This window comes from Cucurbita moschata, unplaced genomic scaffold (assembly GCF_002738365.1).
Source record: "Cucurbita moschata cultivar Rifu unplaced genomic scaffold, Cmos_1.0 Cmo_Scf00014, whole genome shotgun sequence".
In the NCBI taxonomy this organism is placed as follows: domain Eukaryota; kingdom Viridiplantae; phylum Streptophyta; class Magnoliopsida; order Cucurbitales; family Cucurbitaceae; genus Cucurbita; species Cucurbita moschata.
Window position 1 is genome coordinate 1,768,224 of NW_019268530.1, and position 27,057 is coordinate 1,795,280.

The window sequence follows — 27,057 nt, forward strand, 5'->3', positions numbered from 1 at the left end:
AAAAAAAAAAAAAAAAAAAAAAAAAAAAAAAAAAAAAAAAAAAAAAAAAAAAAAAAAAAAAGAGTCGTCTATTACCTCAATTTTTAACTGAGTTAAAATTTAACGTTAAAGTTGATATTTAGTGAGAGGTGAAATTTAATTTACACCCTCCATTGAAGTTTTCTTTTATTTATTTATTTTTAAATCTAGAACTATTCATATAACTATTAATTTTTCTTGATTGTGTTGGGATATATTTTTTTTAAGTTTAATTAGGAATTTTATGGCTGAACTTATGAACATTTTAATTGATTTGATTTTATAGTTATGTGGCATATTTTTGTGGTTAGATTTTAGTATATATTGAAATTCAATCCTCTCGTCTTTAGGTGTATGTTATGTTATGATTGACACGATTTCATGATTTATTGTTTAAAAAATTATTAAATTTCACTATTTATTTGACGATGTCAAAGTCGTGTGATTGGAAATATCTGCCATGTTCGAAAAAAAAATTGTCTTCACATTCAACTTTATTAAATTCACAAGTAAACATCTGAGTTTATTAATTATAAGACTGAAAGAATTAATTTTTAAAAATTTTAAAGTTTTCACAAATTTATTAATTATAAAATTGAAATTTCAGGATTTTTTCGAACATAAAATTTAATTTTGTACAATCAAAATTAAATTTAAAGTTTTTTTTTAATTAAAATATTAGATAAAAAATCTACGTTGTTGAACGTGGTTCGTTCTAGAATTTCTATTATAAATGTATTTTAAAATGTTAATAATTTGAATTAAAATAAAATTAGCGTTTTTTAAAATGAACCTTTATTGATACGACCGCAGATAAAGTAGAAAAGAAATGAGAAATATAAAAATGTTTTTTTAAGCAAATGACGAAACTACCCCTCAATTTCGGAATAAAACTTTTTTTTTTTTTCACGACGGAAAGACTTAGATGATCTGCGAAGTCTTCGTCCTCATGGTCTGACGAAGAGCAGAGACTAACTTGAAGAAGAACAAATGGCGGATTCTCGATCGTCGGACGGCGAAAAGGAGAGGCGGCGTTCTGTCAACTGTAGCAGAGGGAAGAACGAGGCGATGAAAGTCATATTCACTGATCCTCAAATTCTCGATTGCTATATTTGTTGCGAGCCCTTGTCCGTTCCTGTTTACCAGGTCCGATTAAGCTTTTTGATCGCGTGTATTTTGCTTGCAATTATCGTTATTATTTATCTGTTTGTCTCTGATGCTTTGTTCTTCTCGTCCTTTTTTTTTTTTTTTTTTTGTTGCAATTTTGACTACTGTAGTTCACTTAGTGTTTTTGCTGGAATTGACGATTTTGGAATCCTCCTTTCTATGAGGTTTTGATTTTTTTTTGTGTAAATCCACAGAAGTTATGGATTATGATAACAATTGAAGAAATATAGCGAAGTTTTAAATGGTTATTCATTGCGAACCTATCCAATGGTACGATGTTGTCTACTTTAAACATAAGCTCTCGTACTTTGTTTTTGGTTTTCCAAAAGGCCTCGTACCAACAGAAATAGTGTTACTTACCTGTAAAATCATGATTTTCCTCTTAATTAGCTAATCTAGACTACTCCTTTCAATAATCCTCGACAATCCTCCCATCGAACAAAGGACACCATAGAGTCTCCTCTGAGGCCTATAGAGCCATCGAACAACCTCTCTTTAATTGAGGCTGGACTCCTTTCTTTGGAGCCTCTAAACAAAATACACCTTTTGTTCGACACTTGAGTCACTTTTGACTACACTTTCGAAACTCACTTCTTTGTTCGACACTTGAGGATTCTATTGACATAGCTAAGTTAAGGGCATAACTCTTATATAATGTTAGGAATCACGAACCTCCACAATGATATGATTTTGTCCACTCTGAGCATAAGCTCTCTTGACTTTGCTTTTGGTTTCTCCAAAAAGCCTCGTGGAAAATCATGAAAATTTACTTATAACCTCATGATCTTACTTTTAATTAGCATAACGTGAGACTTTCAATCATCTTGAAAACAGTTATCAAAACATGTTTTGATTCAAATAATCTTTGAACATGGAGATTATTCTGGATATTACGGGGACAGAGTTGTTAAATGGATGGGATTGAAATGAAATCTCGACCTGGATTGCTTATCTTGTTACATTGTCTCGAGAAAATGTCAGAATCAAGTCGTGCTTGATATTCTTTTCACCTTTTATGCCTGACTTGGGGTTCAATCGTGTGGATTGTGGGATTTTCTTCATTGTTTACAAACATGAATTTGAAAGGGATGAACCTAGAAGAAAATAAGCTGATATTGGTGTATATAGTATATCTCATTTTGTTTTCTATGAGTCTTTTATTTCATAACATATACTCTGGTGTTGAGATGTTGGTTGTTGGATGAATTAGTGTGAGAACGGGCATATTTCTTGCTCTAGCTGCTGCTCCAAAGTTCACAATAAATGCCCAAGCTGCAGCTTGGCCATCGGCTACATACGTTGCAGAGCGATCGAGAAGGTTCTTGAATCAATCAAGATACCATGCCAAAACTCAACATATGGATGCAAAATCACAATGAATTTGAACCAGATAAACGAGCACGAGACATCGTGCCCATATGAGCCCTGTTCGTGCCCTATATCTGATTGCTCTTATGTTGATTCGGCAGAGCATTTGGGGTCACACTTCAGAAAAAGGCACCCAGACTCAGCCAAAAGCTTCTTATACAATTCAAGGTTCACAATATGCTTGAACAGTGGTGATAGATATCGTATCTTTCAAGCAGAGAACGATGATGCTGTGTTTGTCCTGTCTTACTCGTTTGAAATCTTTGGCAATGCGGTTACTTTGAGCCGGATTGGATCTCCGTTGTGTGAGAAGAAGTTTTGTTATGATATCAAAGCCAAATCACAGGGGAGTGTTCTTTCTTTGCAATCAGTGGCGAATGAGATCCGACGTTGGATTGAAGATCCTCCTTTCAAGGGATCGCTTCTGATTCCAAATGAGTTCTTCGGATCTTCTTCAGCCCAGACGATCTTGGAGATTCGCATTTGGCCTTCACGCTGAAGATAAACACTGGGGATCAACACAGGTGCACATACATTTTTTTTGAAACAAAGCTGAATTATTGTTTAAACTGAGTTAATCTTTGCATCTGTGTTTTCTTTGTTTTTTTGGGATGGACTTTGGTGCATACTTTTGTGCATATATATCTATATGGGTTTGTTGAACTTTTAATTTTGTATGGAATAGAACTAAGCTTGTGAATGTTTGTGAATTAAAAAAAAAAAAAAATGTTGAGTGAGTCTATGGCCGATATCGCTCAGTTGGTAGAACAGATGACTCAAAATCTTCTACTCTTCTACTCACAACTTTCATGACATGACGTATTAGAAACAAAATTGAAAACTTAGAGACTTATACAGAGAAAGTAAAATATTTATAGACTATTTATAGACTTTTTAAATGTAAGAATTAATTGGAAACAAAATTGAAATTATAACAAGGTGGAAGCTAAATTTATAGTTACCTATTTTTCATTTTTTTTTAATAAATATTTTCATCCTTTTTGGTTTATTTTTAAATGTTATAAAAAAAAGTTTTATTTTTTATTGAAAAAGTTGGAAACATTTTTAAAAAATGTTGAACGTTTGATTTTTTTTTTTTTAAATGGATAGATTTACTAAACAAAAATGTGAACATTTTAGCATAAAATTCAAATTTATATTAAGTCAGTTAATTTTTTAAAAAATTTAATATTCCAAAAATTTAAAATTTTAGAGTTTTCATAATATTTAAATCTATATACAATAAATCAAATTCAAACTTCAAAATTTTTTATGTTTTATAAATATTTTAAAATTAAACTTAAAATAAAAAGAGTTATTTAAATATTAGACAAAAAGCCCTTTTGGTTTATTTTTAATTGTTATTAAAAAAAAAAAACAAGTTTTATGTTTGATTGAAAAAGGTAGAAATATTTTTAAAAAATGTCAAATCTTTAATTTTTTTTAAATTCATATATTTAGAAAATGGCATAAATTCAAATTTATATTCAATAAATCAAATTTTAAATATTTCAAAAATTTTAAATTTTAGAGTTTGTTTGAAACATAAAATTTAAATCTGTGTTGAATATATGCTAAAACCACCGCAGCACTTAGATGGTGTGTAAAAGTTCTTTATTTATAATCAAATAAATTACAAGGATAGTAGCAACTATACCATGTGTGAAAATTCTTTCTTTATAATCAAATAAATTACAAGAATAAGTAAATAGTAACTAATAAAAAGAAAAATATATGAAAAGATATATTTGAAATATGATATATATGTTATAATAAAAAAATATGATATATATAGCAAATAATAATTTAGTATTAAATATTTTAACAAATATACAAGGCAAACTCAAACTTCCCACTCTATTTTATGTTTTATAAATATTTTAAAATTAAGCTTAAAATTATAAAAATAAAAATTCTTTAAATATGAGACAAAAAGTTGACGCCGCGGAACGTGATTCATTGCACGTGTACTAAAGAACAAAAATTTGTGAGGAAGTTAATGTTTAGCTTATTTATTTTTAATGAACCAATTTTTCTGCGTAGAAAAGAAACGAGAAACAAAATAAAAAATGAGTTTTTTAAGAGACCAAATGACGAAATTACCCCTTACTTTCGGTATAAAACTGATTTTTTTCTAAACAAAGACGTCAACCATCCGAATAGTTTACGCTCTCAGTCTGAAGAAGAGAAGAGGCTGACTTGAAGAAGAAGAAGAAGAAATAAAAAATGGCGGGTTCTCGATCATCGGACGGCGAAAAGGAGAGGCGAAGTTCGGCCAACTCTAGCAGACGGAAGAACGAGACGATGAAAGTCATACTTACCGATCCTCAAGTTCTCGATTGCTATATTTGTTGCGAGCCCTTGTCCGTTCCTGTTTACCAGGTTCGATTAAGCTTTTTTTTCCGCTTGCATTTTGCTTACGATTACTGTTCTTGTTAATCTGCTTGTCTATGATGCTTTGTTCTTCTCGTCCATTTTTTTTTCTTGCAATTTTGACTTCTGTAGTTCACTTAGTGTGTTTGCTGGATTTGACGGTTTCCAAATCCCCCTTACTATGAGATTTTAACCTTCTCGTTTAGAATTTTATTGTGTAGACTGTGGATTTCCAGTGGAAGTTATGGATTATGATAAAAATTGAAGAAATATGGCGAAGTTTTGAACAGTTATTGGCAAAGATCGTGGAGGTATGGATTGTAGAACTGAAGTTATCAAATGTTTTGATGCAAATAATCTTTGAACATGAAAATTATTCTGGATATTATGGGGACATAATCACAAATGGTTGGGATTGAAATGAAACTTTGTTGAGGATTGTTCGAGTCTACCATTGGCTATGAGGAAGACTATGAGTATATAAGCAACGGATACTATCTTCATTGGTATGAGGCCTTTTGGAGAAACCAAAAGTAAAGCCATGAGAGCTTATCACATCATTGTGGCCCACATGTTTCAATAAAGTAGTATCATAGTCTTACTCTTATCTTAACTTAGTAGTGTCAATAAATCCTCAGGTGTTGAATAAAAAAAAGTTGTGTTTCTAGAAGGTGTGACTTAGATGTCGAACAAAAAAGAAAAAGTGAGCCTCGAAACTGTAGTCATAGAGAAGATCCATGGTAGAGCTCTATTGAACTATCAATGTGCTCTAAAGAAGAGGAGTCGTCTAAAATAGTGCTAAGATAGATAGATGACTATTAAGAAGAGACACAATAATGTACTTTGTTGAAGGGAAGATTGTTGAGGATTGTTGGAGTCTCATATTGGCTAATTAAGATGGAAGACCGTGGGTATATAAATAAGGGACACTATTTTCTTTGGTATGAAGCATTTAGGGAAACCAAAGACAAAGCCATGAGAGCTTATACTCAAAGTGTACAATATCATTCTAATACGAAGGTCCCTTGTTCCTATCAATCTTGCCCTGAATTGCTTTTCTTGTTACATTATCTCGAGCAAATGCCAGAAATCAAGCCGTGCTTATTTGATATTCTTTTCACCTTGAACTTGAAAGGGATGAATATAGAAGAAAATAAGCATATATTGGTGTATATAATCTCTTTTCTTGTCATCTTTGAGTCTATTTTATGTCATAGCATATACTTTGGTGTTGAGATGTTGATTGTTGGATGAATTAGTGTGAGAATGGGCATATTTCTTGCTCTAGCTGCTGCTCCAAAGTTCAGAATAAATGCCCTAGCTGCAGCTTGGCAATTGGCTACATGCGTTGCAGAGCGATCGAGAAGGTTCTTGAATCAATTAAGATGCCCTGCCAAAACTCAAGATACGGATGCAAAACTACAACGAATTTGAACCAAATAAATGAGCATGAGACATTGTGCCCATATCAACCCTGTTCGTGCCCTTTATCTGATTGCTCTTATGTTGATTCGGCAGAGTATTTGAGCTCACACTTCAGAAAAAGGCACCAAGACTCCGCCAAAAGCATCTCATACAATTCAAGGTTCACAATATGCTTGAACAGTGATGATAAATATTGTATCTTTCAAGCAGAGAACGATGGTGTTTTGTTTGTCCTCTCTTACTCGTTCGAAACTTTTGGTGATGCGGTTACTTTGAATCGGATTGGACCTCGGTCGTCTGAGAAAAAGTTTTGTTATGATATTAAAGCCAAATCACAGGGGAGTGTTCTTTCTTTGCTATCAGTGGCGAAGGAGATCCAACGTTGGACTGAAGATCCTCCTTCCAAGGGATCGCTTTTGATTCCAAATGAGTTCTTCGGATCTTCTTCAGCCCAGACGATCTTGGAGATTCGCATTTGGCCTTCACGCTGAAGACCAACACTGAGGATCATCACAGGTGCACATTCATTTTAAAACAAAGCTGAATTATTGTTTAAACTGTCTTAAACGTTGTTGGCTGGCTCTGATCTTTGTCACCTAAACTGTTCATCTGGGGGGGAAGGACTTGGTGCATGCTTTTGTGCATATCATCATCTTTTGTCATGCATATCCAGTAATAAAACGCATCTTTTGTGTATGATAGATGGATAGCATATTCAACATTGTCCAAAATTAAAGAATTTATTAGACTTACAATTGAATTTTGTATGGAATAGAACACTAAACTTGCATAGGTTTGAGAATTTTTAAAAAAAATGTGGAATGGGTCAATGGCATATTTGAGGAGGCTCGTTGGACAACCTAGAATATTTATGAACTTATTATGAATTTTTTAGAGTTTAAGTATCTATTAGGCACATTTTTAGGCACATTTAAAGTCAGAGAACTTGTTAGATAGCTTTTATTTCTTTTATATAACACAAATGTGAAAGTTTAGAGACTAAATTTGTAATTTAAATTTTATATTATTATCTCTTCTCTTTCTATAAATCATACAATATAACCCTTTATTTCTAGAAATAAAAGCTCGTAAGAGTAACGAGCTATGTTTTGAAACAAAATCATCTTCTAATGCATCATTTTTTAGTCAAATGTGTTGCACATGAATTGATCGAGGACCTCTAGACTATGAATATTTTGAATGATTGATCGTGAAGCATTGGAAGAGGTTGTACTCATTGATTTGAAAATTTTAACTTGAAATGGAGATTTCGGGCTTGTTTGATAAGTAATTTAGAAATATGTAAACTTCTTAGAAACGTGAATTCAAACTTTTAACCTTTTAGTCGATAGTACATAACAAGTATTACTAAACTATACTTATTTTGACTTGTTATATACACGTCCAAATTGAGTAGCATAGACGTAGCATAAATAGACAAAAGTTGGATAATTTTTTTTAAAAAAATCATAAATAAATTTTGCAACCAAATATTCGCTAAATCAATCAAATATTATAATTGATACAATTATTAATTGATGTCTTAAGCGATATAGAATGAGGTATGTATTCAATGTTCATTTAGTCAGTAAAATTTAAAAATCACCTAACACGACTTTAAACTTTCAATTTTATGTTCGGTGAGTTCTTTAACCTTAAAAATTATGTTAGAGGTTTTCAAATAATTATTTATAGAAAGAAAATTATTATTATGAAAAAAAATAACTAAATTAAATTTTTTGCGAAAAGATTATAAATTTCAAAGAACATTGAAAATGTTCACAAAATTGAAGTAAATAAATCTAGTTAACCTAAAATTGAATATTTAAGGATTTAATAATTGAAATTAAAAAATAGATATTTTTTAGAATTTAAAGAAATACGAAATTTATAATTTGATAAAAAAAAAAAAAAAAGTGAGCTTTGGAAAATCAATCAAAGCGGGATTTCCCATCTGTGAGTTTCTGAGTCACCTTCTCCATGGCTGGTTGAAAGTGGATAAACAGTGAAGAGCCAAGACGAAGCTGAAGCCCCAATCCGCCATTGAAGGACCAACATCAATGGCTTCTTCGCTCTTTTTTCGTCGCTTTTGCTGTTTACATTCTGCAACTTTTCCTTCCTCCTCCTCCTCCTCCTCTTCCGTTTTCTCCAAGAAGAAGCCCCTCGTTTTCCTCGGTTCTCCTCAGGTTTTCTCTTCTCTCTGCAGCTCTTTCTATTCTCCTTTCCTTGTTTAATCGGAAGAAATACCTTTTTCCTAGGTCTCGACTACAGTTCTTGATGCTCTTTTTAACGCCTCTTTCGCCGCCGATGCAGCTTTTGAGGTATCCATTACCATTTTTCAGCCGTTGGCTCTTCAATTCAGTCTTGTATCTGGTCGATACGAATCTCTGAAATGTAATTTTGATATAACTAATGTTAATCCATTTAGGTTGCAGCTATTGTTACTCAGCCACCGTCTAGAAGAGATAGGGGGAGAAAGATGATGCCTTCTCCAGTTGCGCAATATGCTCTTGATAAAGGCTTCTCTTCTGACCTTATTCTTACACCTGAAAAAGCTGGAGAGGTAATGTTACTTTTTATTTGAAGTGAAGTTGTTGTAGATCATGTTAAGGAAGAAGTGTCATTTAAGTTATTGGTTCTGCTTGCCATGATGATAGAAACATCTGAATTTTGAAAATGTGGAAAGTTCTAAAATATTAGCATGGTGTGAGAGTGTATAAGTTTACAACGCTGGGCATCAAGTTTAGCTCTTACTTTGAAGAATGACCTTGTATGTTTATTTTGTAAAAGCATGATAAATTTGTTGTATTTATGAAGTCTAAAAGATATGGTGGATGATATCCATTCGACATTGGTTACTGCTAGTATATATTTTTTTTATTGGTTTCAGAGAGATTTACCTAGAACTTTTTGATCAACTGTGAGATCCCACATTGGTTGAGGAAGAGGACGAAACATTCTTTATAAGAGTGTGGAAACCTCTCCCTAGCAGACGCGTTTTAAAAACCTTGAGAGGAAGCTCGAAAGGAAAAGTCCAAAGAGGACAATATCTGCTAGCGGTGAACATGGACTATTACAAATGGTATTAGAGCTAGACACCGAGCGATATGCCATCGAGTAGGCTGAGCCCCGAAAGGGGTGGACACGAGGTGGTGTGCCAACAAGGACGCTGGACCCTGGACATGAGGCGGTGTGCTAGCAAGGCGTCGGGCCCTGGACATGAGGCGGTGTGCTAGCAAGGACGCTGGGTCTCAAAGGGGGAGGATTTGAGGGTCCCACATTGAATGGAGAAGGGAACGAGTGCCAGCTAGCAGACAAGTTTTAAAAACCTTGAGGGGAAGCCCGAAAGGGAAAGCCCAAAGAAGATAATATCGGCTAGCGGTGGGCTTGGGCCGTTACATCAACCTTGTCTCATTTATTTCTTTGCACATGCACACACAATAATACTCTCAAGGATATCCCAGTTCTATTTTTCATAAGACCTATTTTTTTGACATATTCTCACTTCTGCCTATGATCAATGGTGACAGTTTTTAGACTTACTTACAGTAATACGATATTTGAAACTTTTGAACCTTGAGTAACACTCTTGTTAACGGAAAAGTTTTGTAAGCCATGTAGATTGCTCTTTTTCTTCTTATTTTCTTGCAGGACAAATTTTTGAGCACCTTAAAGGCTTTGCAACCAGAACTATGTATTACAGCAGCATATGGGAATATCTTACCAACCAAATTTCTCAATATTCCAGCATTAGGTAAACCATTTATTTCTTGTTGGTATCCAAATTAAAAGACTGTGTCATTGGAAAAGAAGAGATTAGAAGAATCTTTCATGAGATGGAAAGAGAACCTGATCAAATTTGGGAGTTGATTGTTTTTCTTCTTCCTCTCGGAGTTGTTTAAATAGTCGTTTTTGTAATTATGATCCCTCAGGGACTGTCAATATTCACCCAAGCCTCTTGCCATTATATCGTGGTGCTGCTCCTGTTCAGAGAGCATTGCAGGTTGCTTATGCTTACAAGTTGATATTTGGTACATTGAATTCTATTTAACAATGTCTTCAAGTAGTTCTAACTTGTAAGGTTTTCCCCTCTACTTTTAGGATGGTGTTAAGGAGACTGGTGTATCACTAGCATTCACAGTTCGTGCATTGGATGCCGGACCCGTCATTGCTTTCGAAAAATTTGAAGTTGATGAGCAGATTAAGGTATGCTTGTCATGAGTTTACAGGCTAAGCAACGTGACATGCATTTATGTTTTGATTTTTGATTCCTATAAAGCATAAATGGTTGAAATCTGAAAATCCATCACATGGTTCGTTTATAAATTTGTTTTCCATTTTCTTGCCGATCCTTTCGAGTAGAGACGTTTTTATGAAGTCGGCTATTTGTCTCATATCTTGTCTTACACAGTTAAACTTCTTTTACATTTAACTTTTTGAAGATGGACCATTTCTTTTCTAATCTTTGATTCAATTTGCTAGCAGGCACCCGATTTACTTGCTTTGCTATTTTTAGAAGGTGGGCATTCAGCGTCTGTCATGAACTTCACTTGAAATTGTGGTGCTGTCTCCTAGTCTGTTTCTTTTCTTCTTTACCATATTGGTACTTAGTTTCATTGCAAAGAGTGGTGTTGATTTCAAATACTCTTACATTTGATTATATAAATAAAAATCACAACACCAAAAGTTCATCTTTTGAGTTGTTGATCTAAATACACACGTACTTTTTGTTACGGTTATAATACGTGAACATTCAAAATCCACTTTCATGTGCAGGCTCAAAACTTTTGATTCGGGAACTTCCTTCTATACTTGATGGATCTGCTGAAAAGAAGGCACAACCTCAAGACGAATCTAAAGCTACCAACGCTCCAAAGGTATCCTTGGTTGAGATCTTCTAGGATAAATTTATAATCATATAGAAATGAAGTGAATTTTGGTTAATATATGCTTAGTCCGTTACTCATTTGATCATTCAATATATTAGTAACAAAAATTTCGTATTCTTTCTTTTATGATTAGTTAAAAATGATTTAGATCAACCATAAAGCAAAACAAAAACTAGAAATCCCTGAGCTATTAGGATCAATTTTTTAATTTTATTTAAAATAACAATCACAATATCAACAATCTTGTATATCAAGAAAACCTTCTGATAATGCAGTGGATTCAAGTCTCTGAGATTCTGGTTTTAAGTTTTTAGGTTGAGCCTTCTCCTAACGTTGTTCTTAGGGTAGGTGAAGCCTCTCTGAAGATTAGTGGACCTAGTGGCACCATCAAAACCTTGGCTATTAAAAGAAAGTATATATCTTAAGTTAAATTATCTAAGTTCTCTGGAATCTGACTCTTATTATGCAGATAGCTCCTGATGAGGCATGGTTGTCATTTGATCAAGAGGCATATGTTCTACACAACAAGGTAATTTTACCCTTTTCTTTGTTCAACCTTGCAGTTAAATCATGCACTCCCTCTAGGTTCGCGCATTTGCAGGATGGCCTGGAACACGAGCGAAGGTTGTCGTTGCTGATGATAAAAGCGGTTGCCACAATATCCTAGAATTTAAAATCATTACTACAAGGGTTGGCATCAATTATAGTAGTCAGGAGACTCAAGCAGATGAGATCTGCTTTGTCAAGGATGCTTTGGTGTTTCCATGTGAAGGGCGCACGACACTTGAGGTTTGTTCCTTATTGTAGCCTATTTCTATTATGCTTATATGGATGTGTATGATGAAGGGCTGGGTGTTTCTTCTTAGATCAGTTGCATTTTTCTTTTGTCAACAAGAATAAAGCTTTTCGTTAAGATGTTAGAAGGTTGCAAAGTTTCATATGAAATTCACAAAAACTCACATCAAGCCTCATAAACCTCCCAAAGTACAAGTTTTGTAGCCACCCACAGTTCCTTAATTACAGAAGAGCTCCTCTTAAGACCCTATGAATCAATTAGAACCTTAGTTAGAACCTTAGTGTGGTTTTACAGTGACTGGGAGGAGAACGAAACATTCTTTATAAGGGTGTGGAAACCTCTCCCTAGCAAATGCATTTTAAAAACCTTGAGGGGAAGCTTGAAAGGGAAAACCCAAAGATATTTGCTAGCGGTGGGTTTGGACCGTAATGGGAGGTGGATTGAGAGTCCCACATTGATTGGAAAAGGAAACGAGTGCCAACCAGGACGCTGGGCCCTGAATGGGGTCCCATATCAGTAAGTTGTCTCCAACAATAACGGAAATAAAAAAAGAAGTTAAAACACATTATCAAGAACACATCCACACAATCCACCCACTCCTTAGTAGCACCCCTCAAAATCTTAGTATTTGTTTCCAACCATAAATTGCATACGATTGCTTTTATGACATTTCTACACAATTTCTTTGCCCTTTCTTCAAGAAGAGGAGTTTTAACATTTTCTTTCACATAATGGTTACATTTTTCACTTTGTTGATACTGTTATATCTTTTCACTTGTTCTTTAAACTATACATCACATTTTTACCTTCTATTTTGCACAAACATTTTTACTGTAGTGATTTGGTAATTTCACCAGGTACTGGAAGTTCAATTACCTGGAAAAAAGGTTGTGAGTGCAGGCGCCTTCTGGAATGGTATGCAAGGGAAAAGGTTGAAGAAATTCGATGAAACTAAACATTTTTCGCACGTGTCCGTGTGATATTTAGAAGCAATCTAGCTGAAAAAAAGTTGACGATCGCACGTGTTGTGATATTATTTAAATGTAGTCTAGGCGAAGAAATTTGTTGAATGCCAAAGCATAATCAATTCTATCAACCGATCCATATCGAAATTTTAAGAATCCATTAGAAATTAAGTTCAAATTTTAAATACTAAATAAAAACTAAATTTAAATCCCAAAAATAAAAAGATTAGTCCTAAAAAAATTAAGAAGTTAACTTCTAAATTTTTTTTTATTTTTATTTTTATTTTTATTTTTGTTGGAGGAATTAAGTGGGTGTCAACTTTTAATCATGGTATTAGAATATATACCAGAAATTAGATAAGATATATCAGAATTTTTAGGTATAAAAAGAAGCCATAACTTGGAATTTTTAGGTATAAAAGAAGCCATAACTTTAAACCTACCTTTATCAAAGTGGTAATACAAATAGAAAAAGAAACTCTTACACACTAGATTGTCTACCCTACTTCTACTTCCGACAACTACTAGACTGCCTCGTTAAATTTATACTCGTCTTCCCTATTTCTACCTACGGACAACTATTACACCAGTTTACTCAATCTATATTCGTTTTGCCCATTTCTACCTACGGACAATTACTAGACCGCTTCACTCAACCTATGCTCGTCGTGCCTATTTTTACCTACTGCTAATTACTAGACCGCCTCACTCAATCTATGCTCGTCTTCCCTATTACTACCTATAGACAACTACTAGACTGCTTTACTCAATCTATGCCCGTTTTCCCTGTTTCACAATTATTTAAAGCAAAAATAATAATAATAATAATAATAATCTCATTAAACAAACATATAATAATTTAAAAACAAATTAGGGAAAATATTACTTTTTTTTTTTTTTTACTTATAATTAAATTAAATTAAGCTTATTTAAAAGGATGGCACCTCTCTTATACATGAGCCAAGCCTCTCAAGTCTCTTTGGTTTTGCTTTGGAAAGGGAAAAAAAAAATGGGAGCTCTTGATTATCTCTCCAACTTTTGCATTCTCACACCAACAAGAACCAAGCACAAACCAATGCAGGTAGTGATTTTTGGGTCTCTTTAATTTCAATTTGTTCGTGTTTTTCGTTTATATTATATGCGTTTTTAGACGGTCGAGATCAAAGTGAAGCTGGACTGTGACGGATGTGAAAGAAGAGTTCGAAACGCTGTCTCTTCTATGAAAGGTCTTGTTCTCTCTCTCGTTCGTCGTTTTATCAAATAATGACGTTTCTCGAATTTTACATATAAGCTACTGTTATATTATCATTTATCAAGTTTGAAAACCCGACACAAGTGTTTATCGACGTATAGGCGTGAAGTCGGTGGAGGTGATGAGAAAGCAACACAGGGTGAGGGTTAGTGGGTATGTTGATGCCCAAAAAGTGCTTAAGAGAGTAAAAAGCACTGGAAAAAGAGCTGAATTTTGGCCTTATATTCCTCAACATCTTGTTCATTACCCTTACGCCTTAGGTGCTTATGACAAGAGAGCTCCTTCTGGCTTTGTTAGGAATGTTGTGCAAGCTTTTCCATCTGCCCATGAACAAAACTATGCCTCTATTTTTAGTGATGACAATGTTCATGCTTGTTCTATCATGTAGCTCTTTTTGTTGAACGTGTTCGATCGGACATGATGGGTTTGAACGTATGAAGCGTTGAATTTGTTCGAGTTCGTCAATTGAGTTGTGGCATGTTGTCGTTGCTATGGTTGGTGATGTAACTCTTTTTTTTCTCTCGTGTTGGTACACTATAGAAATAATGGATACGATAGCTTATGAAAAACGCTATTATAGAATTTTTATAGCGTTTTTTTATAACTATGATGGATGTTAGACTACGTATTCTGTTTAGAGATCGATCCAAGTACAAGTTACGATCCAAAGTTCGGTGAATATTTGAACATTATGCTTTAAAAAGCTTGAATTTGTGATATTATATATATGTTGTTATTTTATATTTTTAAATACTCGTCACTAAAGACATTTCTAGAGAACCCACAATAACGATAGTTCAATAACAAGCAACTAAAAAATATCGTTTGACACGAAGCTGTTCGAGCGTCGACCCCTCCGATGTTTCTCATCCCGTTACATAATTTTAGTTTAAAAAGAGTTTTTCTTATCGAGAAGACAAATTACCTATCTAGCCCCTAACTAAATTGATAGTCTTGAATATCCACAACATCATGAGCCATGGATATCATCGGGCCACTTGCTTTCTGTGTGACCGGACCATGTCGAAAACCACTCGACATGCCGTTTTCTTGAGCAAGATAACATTCTAATAGCGTCGAGTTATTGAATTCGCTATCAAATATTGGAAGCATATACTCATTTTGGAAGGTATAAGAGGGATCTATTGCATCTTCCAAGTAATTGCCTTTGTTTTTTCTTAGGGTTTGTTCTTCATCATCTTCATCTTGCTTGGAAGTTGATGCCCAAAGTTGAGCTTGCTTCCCTAATTTGGCAAGCTTCCTTATCAAAATGCTTGAATCCACATTGCCTATGATTGTCACCTTTTGTTCTTCAGCATCTATATCTACCTTATATACTCCTAAATTTCATAACCCGACAATCGATGTACGTTAACCCGAACACTTACAAGTATACAAAATATCTCGGTTTTTGAAACGCAAGGGGCAAAATGGTCATTTCATTTCACGAAAAATAAAAACAATAAAAAAGGTAGCCATTATTGTTTACCTTCAATCCTTTTGAGAAGTTTTCTTACTCTCTCCATGCACCCTTGGCAATTCATGTGTACTTTAAGAACATGTATCTGTTAAAACAAAATCGATAACGAAAAAGTCAATGAAATAATTCGAACATTATCGATCGAGTAATCTGTGAAGAGAATCGACCGCAACATTAGCCTCTCGTTCAAAATATTAACCGAAGTAGAATATAACGATTTTAGCATTATCGACAAAGTCAAGTTAATACATATATGATTAACGAAAAACGTCGAGAGGTTCAAATCTCCCGATCCCAGATGATATTTAACCGGAAAAAAAGTTCGAGGATGGTGATAAGAAGGAAAAAAAACCTCGATCTTCGAGAAACGGAATTGGTTCTTTGACATTTTCTTGCTCTCTAAGCTTGTGAGCTGCAAAGAAATGGGAGCTTTTGGTGAAGAAGAAGGGGAAGAATGAGGTTAAGAGAGTCAAAGAGAGGAATATGGTCAATATCATTTAAAGGGTGTGTGAGAATATGACCTTTTTTGAGTGATTCCTTCAGTTTTTTTACACCAATTTCTCATGAGTTCTTTTGGCAGTCGTATCCGGTTGGTTAACCATCCATTGGTTGAAATTTCCTTATCTCGAGTTCGTCTCGTTTTTCATAGTATTTCTTAACGAAGAATCGTGGTCGATCGAGAATCGTCGAATGTGGGGTATTGAGCGATCGAACATTCTTCTTTAAAGTTCATTTTAGATTACGTGAAGTAGGGTGTAATTTGATCGGTTGTGTTGTACTTAGAGCACGTTTATGAGTGATTTTGAAATGATTAAGATCATTTTTGTATATTTAAATTATTTTAAGTTCGTTGAAATAACAATTTGAGCAACCTGAATAGAGTTCACAACCCAACCTCTTATTTTTGAGTTGGGTTACCGGTTTTCTTAATTATTTAAAACAATTATATTTATCCACGATTCATGTTAGATATGAGTAATATTTGTAATTACTTGAGTTGGGTGACAGGTTGTCTTAAATATTTACAATTAGTAATATTTTTCTTTGATTAATAGTATATTTTATTTTATTTTCAAGATTTAATGTGTGTATCCTATTTAAACATTGTGAATATTAATAAAATTGAACCTTCGTCCCAATTCTATTTTTCATTAACTCTGTATTGTTTAAGTAATAATATTTTCAGATCTATTCACATTTTAGGGGTAGATATGGTGTCAAAACTCCAATTTTAATTTTGACAAAACTCAACCCAATAAAAAAAAAAAAAAAAAACACGATCCTACTTTGATGGTTTGAGTTTGTTATGTTGGTAACACGAGCATTTGAATAGAGTTCACGGTCTAATCCAACCCAACACAAATCTCTATTTTTCAAGTTGGGTTTAGGGTTCTAATGTCGAGTTTTTGTTTTTTAATTACTTAGAAAAATACATACTCACAGTTTAATCAAACCCAACACAAATCTCTATTTTTGAGGTTGGGTTGGATTTCGAGTTTTTGTTTTTTAATTACTTAGAAAAATATATACTTTATCTATACACAATAGATTAATAATTAAAATTTCACAAATTTAAAAGATAACAACTCAGTTACAAATTTAAAATATTTTTAATTTTTATAATAATTTTAAAAGCAGCAGGTAAGAATTGAATTGGAAGGTTGACCGAATTTAGTAATATATTCAAATTATACATATAATTAATAATATTTAATATGGTAGTGGAATATTATTTTAAAAGCATTTCCTAGAAGAAAACAAAAACAATGGTAGAATCTCTGTTCTTAACGCTTACATTCACTTCATCTTTGTCCGTTCAAAAAAAAAAAAAAAAAAAAAAAAAAAAAAAAAAAAAAAAAAAAAAAAAAAAAAAAAAAAAAAAAAAAAAAAAAAAAAAAAAAAAAAAAAAAAAAAAAAAAAAAAAAAAAAAAAAAAAAAAAAAAAAAAAAAAAAAAAAAAAAAAAAGAAAATCCACCTCATCTTTTTGATTGACACGTAAGCGTTAGGAACGGAATTGACACGTCAGCTTGGGACGAGACGAGCCGTAGATTACATTCAAAATAAATAAATAAATAAATAAAATAAAAAAAAGCGCCCATATGTTAATACTATAAAAGCGTTTAAACCGAGAAATCAGTCGGTTTCAAGACAAATTGCGGTCCCATTGGTATTCATGACCTAAACGTGGAGCTTTAGAAAATCCTTCCTTGCTGCATGCGTTCGACCTTCCAGAGCTCGTCAATCCGACATTGATTCTCTCTGACTTTGATCCTCCATGCATGCGAAGCTTACTATCTTAGCGGTGTGAAATCCGTCCACATTTCCGCTTGAAAAGCTCCCACGACTGTTCGCTGGAGTTCGGCTGTAAGTATTCTCTGTTCTTCATTCATTGCCGATCAGTTGCATCCTCAATTGCGCGATAAATAGAAGGAGAAGCTTATTTGATTTGTTAGAGTATTTCTGTTTTGTTTGATTTGCGGTTGTTGTGTTTATCATGGCCGTGCCGGTAACTTTGTCGAGTCCGAATCACTTTCTTGTTCGGCATTCGAACTCTCAGTTTCCTTCCTGTCATCGGCGTTACAATCGGAATTTGCAGGCTCTTAAGAATTCTTCACGGTCGTTGTCCTTTAGAACGGTGGCGGACAATGTGTCTCGCATTTACTGCAGTCACACTGAAAGCGTAGTTTCGAATTCCAAATCGAATTCATCCATTAAACGTCCGCCGTATATTCCTAATCGCATCCCTGACTCTTCCTATGTTCGGCTATTTGATACCACTCTCCGCGATGGCGAGCAGTCTCCAGGTGCCTCCCTCACGGCTAAAGAGAAGCTTGATATTGCTCGTCAGCTCGTCAAGCTTGGTGTTGACATAATTGAGGCTGGATTTCCTGCTGCTTCTAAGGAAGACTTTGAGGCCGTCAAGATGATTGCCGCAGAGGTTGGCAATGCTGTCAATGAGGACGGATATGTGCCTGTTATTTGTGGTCTTTCGAGGTGTAATGAGAATGATATTCGAACTGCATGGGAGGCTGTGAAGTACGCTAAGAGACCGCGGATACATACGTTTATAGCAACAAGCGAAATTCATATGGAGCATAAGCTGAGAAAGACGAGGGAGCAAGTGATTGAGATTGCTCGAAATATGGTGCGGTTTGCACGAAGTTTGGGTTGTGATGATGTTGAGTTTAGCCCCGAGGATGCTGGGAGGTTCGATCTTGATCTCAATTTACATGCATTTTCTAATTTTTGTTTCAATGATTGATCCTGAGAGTAAGTTGACTTTGCTTGATAATTTCAAAACCTCTCCATCATAATGGATGTTTGGATTAAGTTGTTAATAAGTTCAAATTTATGAAGCTTGAAGTTGTGAAGTGGGAACTTATGTAATTTGTTATTGTATCCCGTAAAAGAATAGGATCTAAGATATGTAAATCTTTGTATTTTGTTTGTTTTCCTGATGCTTGATTTATGTAATTTGGATTTGCGTAGCTAATGGTTTGCAATTTTTTATTAGCAGAATCATATGCTAGTAGCCTTCTTACTGTTCATTGTGTAATCACTGACTGATGTGTCTATCCCCATCCTTGTCTTGACGAGAAAAGATCCTTCATAGGGACCCTTCTCTATGGGGGATTTCGACATCCTTAGCCATCGTTGCTTAAAATAAAATTGCAGTTCTTTTAAGTTGATAAAATAGTTTTCTTTTTTTATGTTGTGGTGTTCTATCAGATCTGACAGAGAGTTCCTTTATCAAATTCTGGGCGAAGTGATAAAGGCTGGTGCAACTACTCTCAACATACCAGATACTGTGGGTTATACAATGCCAGTTGAATTTGGCAACTTGATTGCTGATATAAAAGCTAATACTCCTGGCATTGATAATGTTATCATCTCAACACACTGCCAGAATGATCTTGGACTCGCAACTGCCAACACAGTAGCAGTAAGTAATGGCATTTTCCTCCCTTTTAATCCTATTTATGACGTGTTTGGGAATGTGGCCAAAATCACCTTTTTCATGCCCAAAAACACTAAACAGGGGATGAAATTCCAAAATCACTCCTAAACATGTCTTTATTTATTGAATTAAATTAGGTCTGTAATTTTGGTAAGTATCCGAATATAATTGGAAAGTTACAAGGATTATGAATAACATACCATAACTCTAAGCATGATATAGAGAATTAACTTCGTAATCAATACCCAAATTATGATTCTTCTCATCTCTTTGCAGGGGGCATGTGCAGGCGCAAGGCAACTTGAGGTCACAATTAATGGCATTGGTGAGAGAGCTGGAAATGCATCGCTAGAGGAGGCAAGTCAATTTTTTTTCTGTGTTTATTTCATATTTTTATTTTGTGAAGAGTGACGATGACTTGGAATGCAACCTGGCTTAATTGGTAATCAGTATGTCGTACTTACTTCATACTATGTTTTTTATTTACAAAAGAGGTTAAATTTTAAATTCTGAGAAATTAAGAGTGTTTATATATTTCATTTTACATGCGACTGTATGCATGTTTCTGTTGTATTGTTCTAAGAACATCCGTTTGTGCAGACATCAAAACATTCATATTTCGTGGGTACACTTCTTAAATGGCATGTATGAATGTACACAATTTTCATTTTTTATACCATATTTTTAAATCTTCAGGTGGTAATGGCCTTACAATGTCGTGGAGAGCATGTGCTTGGAGGTCTTCGTACTGGAATTAACTCGAGACATATCTTTTTGACTAGCAAGATGGTAATTACTTTTCTTACAAAAAATGCTTCTTGAAAAAAATTCCTTAAGTTATTCTTTTTATTATTCTTTTGGATGCTAGACAGTTCTGTTTCGCTTCTGGTTCCTCTTTAAAAGATTTGGAAAGAGTCGAGGCAATTTTTTTGAGGATAGAGATAGGAGCATTTATTTCATTTTTTAGGGGTAGGGCTGGTACTTTGAGAGATGTTTAATGTTACTAATTAGGTATGAATGTCCTAACTTCTATTTATTTTATTTCTCTTATGACTACTGTTTCCTTTTAAAATCTGCTGGTTGGACTTTTTCCTCCTTTGAGGCGAAGTATATTTGGGAATTTGGATTAAGGACAGATTTGGTAGCTCTCTCTTTCCCCCAGTTCTCTTTTTTGTTTTTCTATTAAATATCTCTATTTGTTATCAATAAAGGCTACTTATTGACTAACTCATTCCTTAGGTAGAAGAGTACACTGGTTTGAATGTACAACCACACAAGGCAATTGTGGGAGCTAATGCTTTTGCTCATGAAAGTGGCATCCACCAGGTTTGTCACGTTCAATTTTGATTTTTGCTATTCGCAGCTAACTATTTATGACACATCCTCATATTTATCTTTCAAAACCTATCGTGATTTGAAGGCTTCCCTATAAGCAGACTATTACAAAATTCTAGCACCTAGGGGTGTATATCCAACCCGACAACCCGGACCAACCTAACCCGAATTATAGGGGTTGGGTTGGTTTGGGTTGCTTTTTTTGAATTCGGAGTAATTCGGCTCGGTTTCAGGTTCTTAGGATAAAAAACTCGGGTTGACCCGAAATCGAACAAAACTTATAAATTACATTGAGAATTCTGGCATATGTAAAGCAATCCGAGTTTATTAGAATACTCTCGTTTGCTCAAGCCAAATTCATCTTTTTATTATTTTGTTTGTTTCCTTTATTTATTTATTTATTTATTTATTTTTTGTTTCTTTTATATTTTTTTATTACTATTTTTTATTATTATTATTTTATTTAATTTCTTTTATATGTTTTAAAATTCTCTACTAAATATATAAAAATACTTCATTATTTCATATTATTTTTAGATGCATTATTTATTATTTTTTAATTTTTGTTGTTTCTTTTATATTATTTTATTTAATTTCTTTTATATATTTTAAAATTCTCTTCTAAATATATAAAAATATCTCAATATTTCATACTATTTTTAAACACATTATTATAACGTTAACTAATCATTTTTATTGTTTTCTAATTTCCTAATCTATCCTTATATTTTCTTTGTAACCAATTATTGTCTAACTATGTTAAGAACTTACAATTTTTCTTTATTTGATGATTTTTTATTTTATTTTATTATTATTTTTTTTTATAATAATTATAGATTGATTTGGGTTTGTTGGTAGACTCTTTAATATTTTTTTTATCTATTATTATATCAAATAATTATGAAGGGTGAATAAATAAAAAAATTTTAAAAAATTAACAACCGAACAACCCAACCCGAAAAATTAACAACCGAACAACACAACCCGAAACTTTTCGGGTTGGGTTGGCTTACCAATTCAACCAACCCGAACTTTTGGGATCGGTAAAAAAAACCTTTCAACCCAATTCAACCTGGACCATGTACACCCCTACCAGCACTAGTATTTATTGTTTTCAACACATTTATGGCAAACAATTACTCATTTTTAACTTTAGTTCCCCTTTTCTTGCGATTTAACTTTTGGATAATGAAATTCAGAAAACAAAGTTAGGAAGGATGGTAATGGAAGATGAGTGTTTCCTACGAGGTGTTGAAGACTATACTGAATTCTCCCCAATTTGGTAGATTGGACAAGAAGCGTGAAAAACCTTATCTTAAGCACTTCAAGAGGAAGGAAGAAAATTGTTAAACAGCTGCTAAGTTCTCTTACAAATATCGAGAACTCTTTTAAACTATTTTAATGTATAGTCTTGCTTTAAAGCTCATTATGAAAATGTTGATTGGCTCTTATTTCTATGTTTTGAGTAATTATTATAATTATTATTATTTGTGTGAGACAAGCGGTCGGCTGTTTGCCCTGCTTTGTTAGGATCCAATTGTATCTTGAACATTGCTTTTGTGGTGCAGGATGGGATGCTTAAGCACAAAGGTACTTATGAAATCATATCCCCTGAAGACATTGGCTACGAACGATCCAATGATGCTGGTATTGTTCTAGGAAAACTCAGGTACACCATGTTGCTTTATGGAAAATGACAATATTGCCTTTCTCTCGATAAAATTTCCCCTTCTCCTTGCCTCCTCTTCCCCATCTCTTTATGTGACTCTACGACATTTGATTTTCGAGGTAACTCATACAATATTAAATCCTCCTAGAGATTACAATGACTTGATGAACCCATTCCCATTTTCCGTTGAAGGTCAGATTAAGTTCTAAAATATTTAGAATAGACATGGAAAAATTGTTCTCTTTAGATCTAAATCTTCTTATAGCTGGGTTCAACAATGCAACAGTACGAAGGAACTAAATAGTTTTTCAGGGACAGAAGAAATGACAAACATCTGTTGTGGTTCTGTTGTAGTGCTGCCCAAAATCATTTTTTTACAATATTAACAGGATTGACTATATATGTTTATTTCACTTTCTGTGTCTTGTTCAAAGTATACTATCCCAATAACGTGTTCATTATGACTACATTTACAGTGGACGCCATGCCCTTAAAAGTCGACTTCTAGAGGTAAATTTAGATCTCCAAGCTCAATGTTTAGGTAATATTTCCATTTTATAATAGGCTAATGTTATTTGTCTTTTCAGCTTGGTTATGAGCTTGACAATGAGAATCTTGACAACGTATTCTGGCGTTTCAAAGCAGTAGCTGAACAAAAGAAGGTAACTCAAAATTTTGTCCCTCTCTTTTGCTGAGCTATTCCCTATCCTGTTTCCTACACATAGTAGAGTAGCAAATACCGATTGGGATAATTCAGCCTGTTTCAAGAACATAAATAACTACTCATCAAGGAAGTTTTTCATTTAACCTGTTCTAAACTTTTTGCCATAATTTATCTTCAACATTCCAGAGAGTTACAGATATGGATCTTCGAGCATTGGTATCTGATGAGGTTTTACAATCAACTGTTCTATGGAAGCTGCTAGATTTGCAGGTTATCTAAATATTGTTATAGATCGTCAGATTCGGAAAGTCGTTTGGGCCTATTTTTAGATACACGTAGCATCATTTGACAATAGCACCTCAAATGCAGATCACTTGTGGAACTCTCGGTCTTTCCACTGCTACTGTTAAACTCCTTGATGCCGATGGGAAAGAGCACGTTGCTTGTGCTGTTGGAACGGGCCCTGTAGATTCAGCTTACAAGGCTGTTGATCTAATTATTAAGGTTTGTGATAATAAGAGAAACCGCTGTTAAACATTCTGCAGTTTTAATTTACATCTAGAATACATCTTCAGGATGATTTCCTAGTAAGGTAAAATTAGGATTTTCCAGACAATTGGCTTTTACACCAAAGTGTTAGGGATTGAATTCAAACCATGGAGGCTACCTATCTAGGATTTAATATCCTACAAATTATCTTGGCAACCAAATTTTGTGGCGTTGTATGGTTGTTTCTTGAGAATTGTTGAAATGCATGGGAGATGGCTCAGTCAAAAAAACAATCAAAAAAATTATTTTCCTCTGAAGAGTTTAAAATGCAGGCTTGTTGGATTCGTTGTGATGCCGTGACATTTGGTGAATATAGCACAAATGGCATGATCGACAACCAGGCTTTCAAATCCTTGCATGCTTTGATTCGTGTCCTTGAATGAATGCGACGTTACAGAGTTTCCATTTTTCTGAATGCAGGAACCAGTAACACTGCTCGATTATTCAATGAATTCTGTCACCGAAGGGATCGATGCAATTGCCACTACTCGTGTTGTAATAAGAGGGGACAACAGTTACTTATCTACTAATGCATCGACTGGAGAAGAAGTTCAACGAACGTTTAGGTATACGTTTTCTTCCCTATCGTTTAAAGTAATTAAACTAAGCTATTATCTTCTAAATTTCTTCAATTTTGCCCATCTCGTTGTCTGTTGGTACAAATTTTCTAAGTTTGTCTCCACATTCCTATTTAAGTTGGCAAAAATTCCAAATTTTCTTAGGTGATCGTTCCTTTTCTGATTTTTGCCAATGACTATATAGCATTCCTGGAAGAACATAAAAGGGTATAATTAATAAAAATTTAAAACACAAGGGACTAAATTGAAAGAACACTCCAACATTAGTGACTAAACTATATATTTTAACAATTTTTAAATACAATCATATTCAAGTACTTTTGCCTCTATGTTATTGGATCTAGGCATCCCTATGTTCAACTTGAGAAGACTAGGATGGCCATTGGTATCGTGAAAAATAAAGGGATTTAGAAGGAATGAATTCAAACTAGGGTAGTAACCTATATGGAGAATTTAAACGGTTTGTCTTGCAACTAATTGTACTTGTAAGCTTGTTTCCAGCCTTTCTCTCCCCCTAACCTAACAGGCGAAGTTCACAACTTTGAGCTCTAGATTTCGATAGGAACAACCACATCACTACTTACTAGGCTGCAAAGGACTGACTTGGCTTCATTTCTCACTCTATCAAAAATGACGTAACTTATAAGGACATATAAGGATAAGAAGCACATACATATAGAGAGGTGAAAATGACGGAACTGGCCAACTATGATATAGATATTTGACTTAGCTCCATTTTCTCGGTTCAGGTATGGGCAAACCTAATTAGATGCCTACCAATTATAAAACATAGAATAGAGGCAATATGGATCCACCTATATCAAGGGAAGGGTTCAAACTACGGTGGCTATCTACTTTGGGTTTAAATTCCTATGAGTTCTTCTGTATAATTAGACAAAATGTGCGCAAGTTGACTTGTTTACTCGCTGGTTAAAATTAAGAGGACCAACTGATATCAACCCATATGAAGTTCAACGTGAATTCTGTTACTGTTTTATATTCTTCTCTGGCTACAGTACATCGATGACTCGATATTTAGTGATATGTTTTTATCGTTCCATTGCAGTGGTATCGGAGCGGGGATGGACATCGTCGTGGCAAGTCTCAAGGCCTACATTGGTGCATTAAACAAGATGCTTGGTTTCTACGGAGTTGATGTTAAGGTGACTGAAAAAATAACACAGTCTGCATAAAAATTGTTTATTTGAGAAGAGGGAGGATGATGGTGCCAATCTTACATTCTCAACATGCTTGAAAGCTTTTAGAATTTTGGGTTAATTTTGCTTTAATTATCAGTATTTAGTTGCTTGTGTTAGACCGCGTTTTAAACTTCTGTGAACTTTGTGTAGTTAAAGTCAAACAAAAAAGCAGGTAGAACATGTTGACTGAGATAAAATTTCGAAGTTAATTAGAAAATAAGAACTCAACACTCATTTAAAGTTTCAACATTTATTATATTAAATAATATTTGGTTTAATTTTTAATTCTTTCGTAAGTACAAATGTTTATCATAAAATAAATAATAATTTCTTATTTTATTATCTAAAAAGATTGTAGAATTTGATTTTTAGTTGGTTTCTAAAATTTAAAATTGATTTTTAATTAGTTTATAAATTTGTTAGTTTTCCTCTTAAAACAAAATATATGATTATATTAATAAACGCAGGGAAGGTGGCGTTAACTAATTTCAACCTTAATCCCTTCATGCAGTATCATTATTGGTATTATTATTACTAATAATATTTTTCGGGGGTTGGGGTTATGAAACTGAATAAAAAAGAAGGTTTAGAGATGTCTTGCAATGTACCTAAAATGTCGTTCCGGAAGAACACCAACTCAATCGTACCTTTGAGCTTTAAATTTAATTTTTGGATTTCGAATGTCATCTTGGCTTTGTATCAATCGAATCTCCAAACTGCTGGACTCAGGATCATGTCCTGCACTTTTGTAATCATTCATTGTTCTACGCAGAACCGCCTGCAAATCATTCACAATCACAAAGAACTTAAATTGATATTGATATGAGATAAGATTTAGTAAAATTATAATTTTGTATCTAAGACAGGACATAGATACCATAACTGTCTCCAATATGTACTAAATAGTTAAGACACTCTTAACACGAGGCACTTGTTGGCTCAAAAGGTGTAAGACACAACCCAGATACCACGACGAAGTCCATGTACTAGATAATTAGACACTCTAGCATGAGATACTTGTTGACACAAAAGGTGTATGTTATGTATATATATATATATATATAATCGTAGCTGGTACTAAATGAATGAGTCTGACAATTTGTTTATGTAGAAATATTTATTAAGAACAACGAATGGACAAGGACAAGCATAGACAAGACAAATAGTAAGTTTTGAGAGCAATCTCATTGATCTCCTAAATGTTATGTTCACATCTAGATTGTGAGAGAATGATGTGTCATTGTGTCTATATCATTTTCGTGCTTTTTCGTAGATTTGTATAATGTGCTTGAAATTCTATCATGATAGTAATAGAAGACACATAAAAAAAAAAAAAAAAAAAAAAAAAAAAAAAAAAAAAAAAAAAAAAAAA

General features: G+C 33.7%; 6 protein-coding genes across 7 annotated transcripts in view; 4 read left to right on the top strand and 2 right to left on the bottom strand.

Annotated features, from left to right (window-relative positions):
• The first annotated feature begins 868 nt into the window (after window positions 1-868).
• On the top strand, window positions 869-7,047 carry LOC111452508. The gene is made up of 4 exons (XM_023093277.1): window positions 869-1,164; window positions 2,396-3,049; window positions 4,780-4,935; window positions 6,186-7,047. The coding sequence occupies exons 1-4, from the start codon at window positions 1,009-1,011 to the stop codon at window positions 6,840-6,842; spliced, it is 1,623 nt and encodes a 540-aa protein (XP_022949045.1). The 5' UTR covers window positions 869-1,008; the 3' UTR covers window positions 6,843-7,047.
• A 1,228-nt stretch (window positions 7,048-8,275) lies between these two features.
• On the top strand, window positions 8,276-13,132 carry LOC111452018 (methionyl-tRNA formyltransferase). 2 transcript variants are annotated; one of them, XM_023092533.1, is made up of 11 exons: window positions 8,276-8,537; window positions 8,610-8,672; window positions 8,780-8,914; window positions 10,003-10,105; window positions 10,284-10,354; window positions 10,453-10,557; window positions 10,834-10,870; window positions 11,128-11,228; window positions 11,710-11,769; window positions 11,826-12,029; window positions 12,894-13,132. In XM_023092533.1, the coding sequence occupies exons 1-11, from the start codon at window positions 8,412-8,414 to the stop codon at window positions 13,014-13,016; spliced, it is 1,128 nt and encodes a 375-aa protein (XP_022948301.1). In that variant the 5' UTR covers window positions 8,276-8,411; the 3' UTR covers window positions 13,017-13,132. The 2 variants fall into 2 exon arrangements, with proteins under 2 accessions (XP_022948301.1, XP_022948302.1); XM_023092534.1 differs by having other exon boundaries at window positions 10,837-10,870.
• Window positions 13,133-13,973: 841 nt separating this feature from the next.
• LOC111452653 (heavy metal-associated isoprenylated plant protein 21-like) lies at window positions 13,974-14,856 on the top strand. The gene is made up of 3 exons (XM_023093472.1): window positions 13,974-14,082; window positions 14,152-14,227; window positions 14,355-14,856. The coding sequence occupies exons 1-3, from the start codon at window positions 14,011-14,013 to the stop codon at window positions 14,639-14,641; spliced, it is 435 nt and encodes a 144-aa protein (XP_022949240.1). The 5' UTR covers window positions 13,974-14,010; the 3' UTR covers window positions 14,642-14,856.
• A 237-nt stretch (window positions 14,857-15,093) lies between these two features.
• On the bottom strand, window positions 15,094-16,168 carry LOC111452718 (heavy metal-associated isoprenylated plant protein 37-like). The gene is made up of 3 exons (XM_023093565.1): window positions 16,086-16,168; window positions 15,743-15,818; window positions 15,094-15,593 (listed from the first exon to the last, which is right to left on the bottom strand). Exons 1-3 carry the CDS (start codon window positions 16,119-16,121, stop codon window positions 15,190-15,192), a joined length of 516 nt encoding a protein of 171 aa, XP_022949333.1. The 5' UTR covers window positions 16,122-16,168; the 3' UTR covers window positions 15,094-15,189.
• A 1,698-nt stretch (window positions 16,169-17,866) lies between these two features.
• On the top strand, window positions 17,867-25,801 carry LOC111452159 (2-isopropylmalate synthase 2, chloroplastic-like). The gene is made up of 12 exons (XM_023092733.1): window positions 17,867-18,940; window positions 19,463-19,676; window positions 19,968-20,048; window positions 20,388-20,480; window positions 20,931-21,017; window positions 22,595-22,695; window positions 23,172-23,205; window positions 23,283-23,357; window positions 23,546-23,629; window positions 23,729-23,863; window positions 24,329-24,474; window positions 25,553-25,801. The coding sequence occupies exons 1-12, from the start codon at window positions 18,228-18,230 to the stop codon at window positions 25,677-25,679; spliced, it is 1,890 nt and encodes a 629-aa protein (XP_022948501.1). The 5' UTR covers window positions 17,867-18,227; the 3' UTR covers window positions 25,680-25,801.
• Window positions 25,802-26,158: 357 nt separating this feature from the next.
• Window positions 26,159-27,057, bottom strand: part of LOC111452161 (pyridoxal kinase-like) — an 8,404-nt gene continuing 7,505 nt past the window's right edge. The window contains exon 13 of the mRNA XM_023092734.1: window positions 26,159-26,463. Within this exon, the coding sequence (XP_022948502.1) occupies window positions 26,323-26,463 (141 nt within the window). The 3' untranslated portion in view covers window positions 26,159-26,322. The remainder of the gene's footprint in view (window positions 26,464-27,057) is intronic.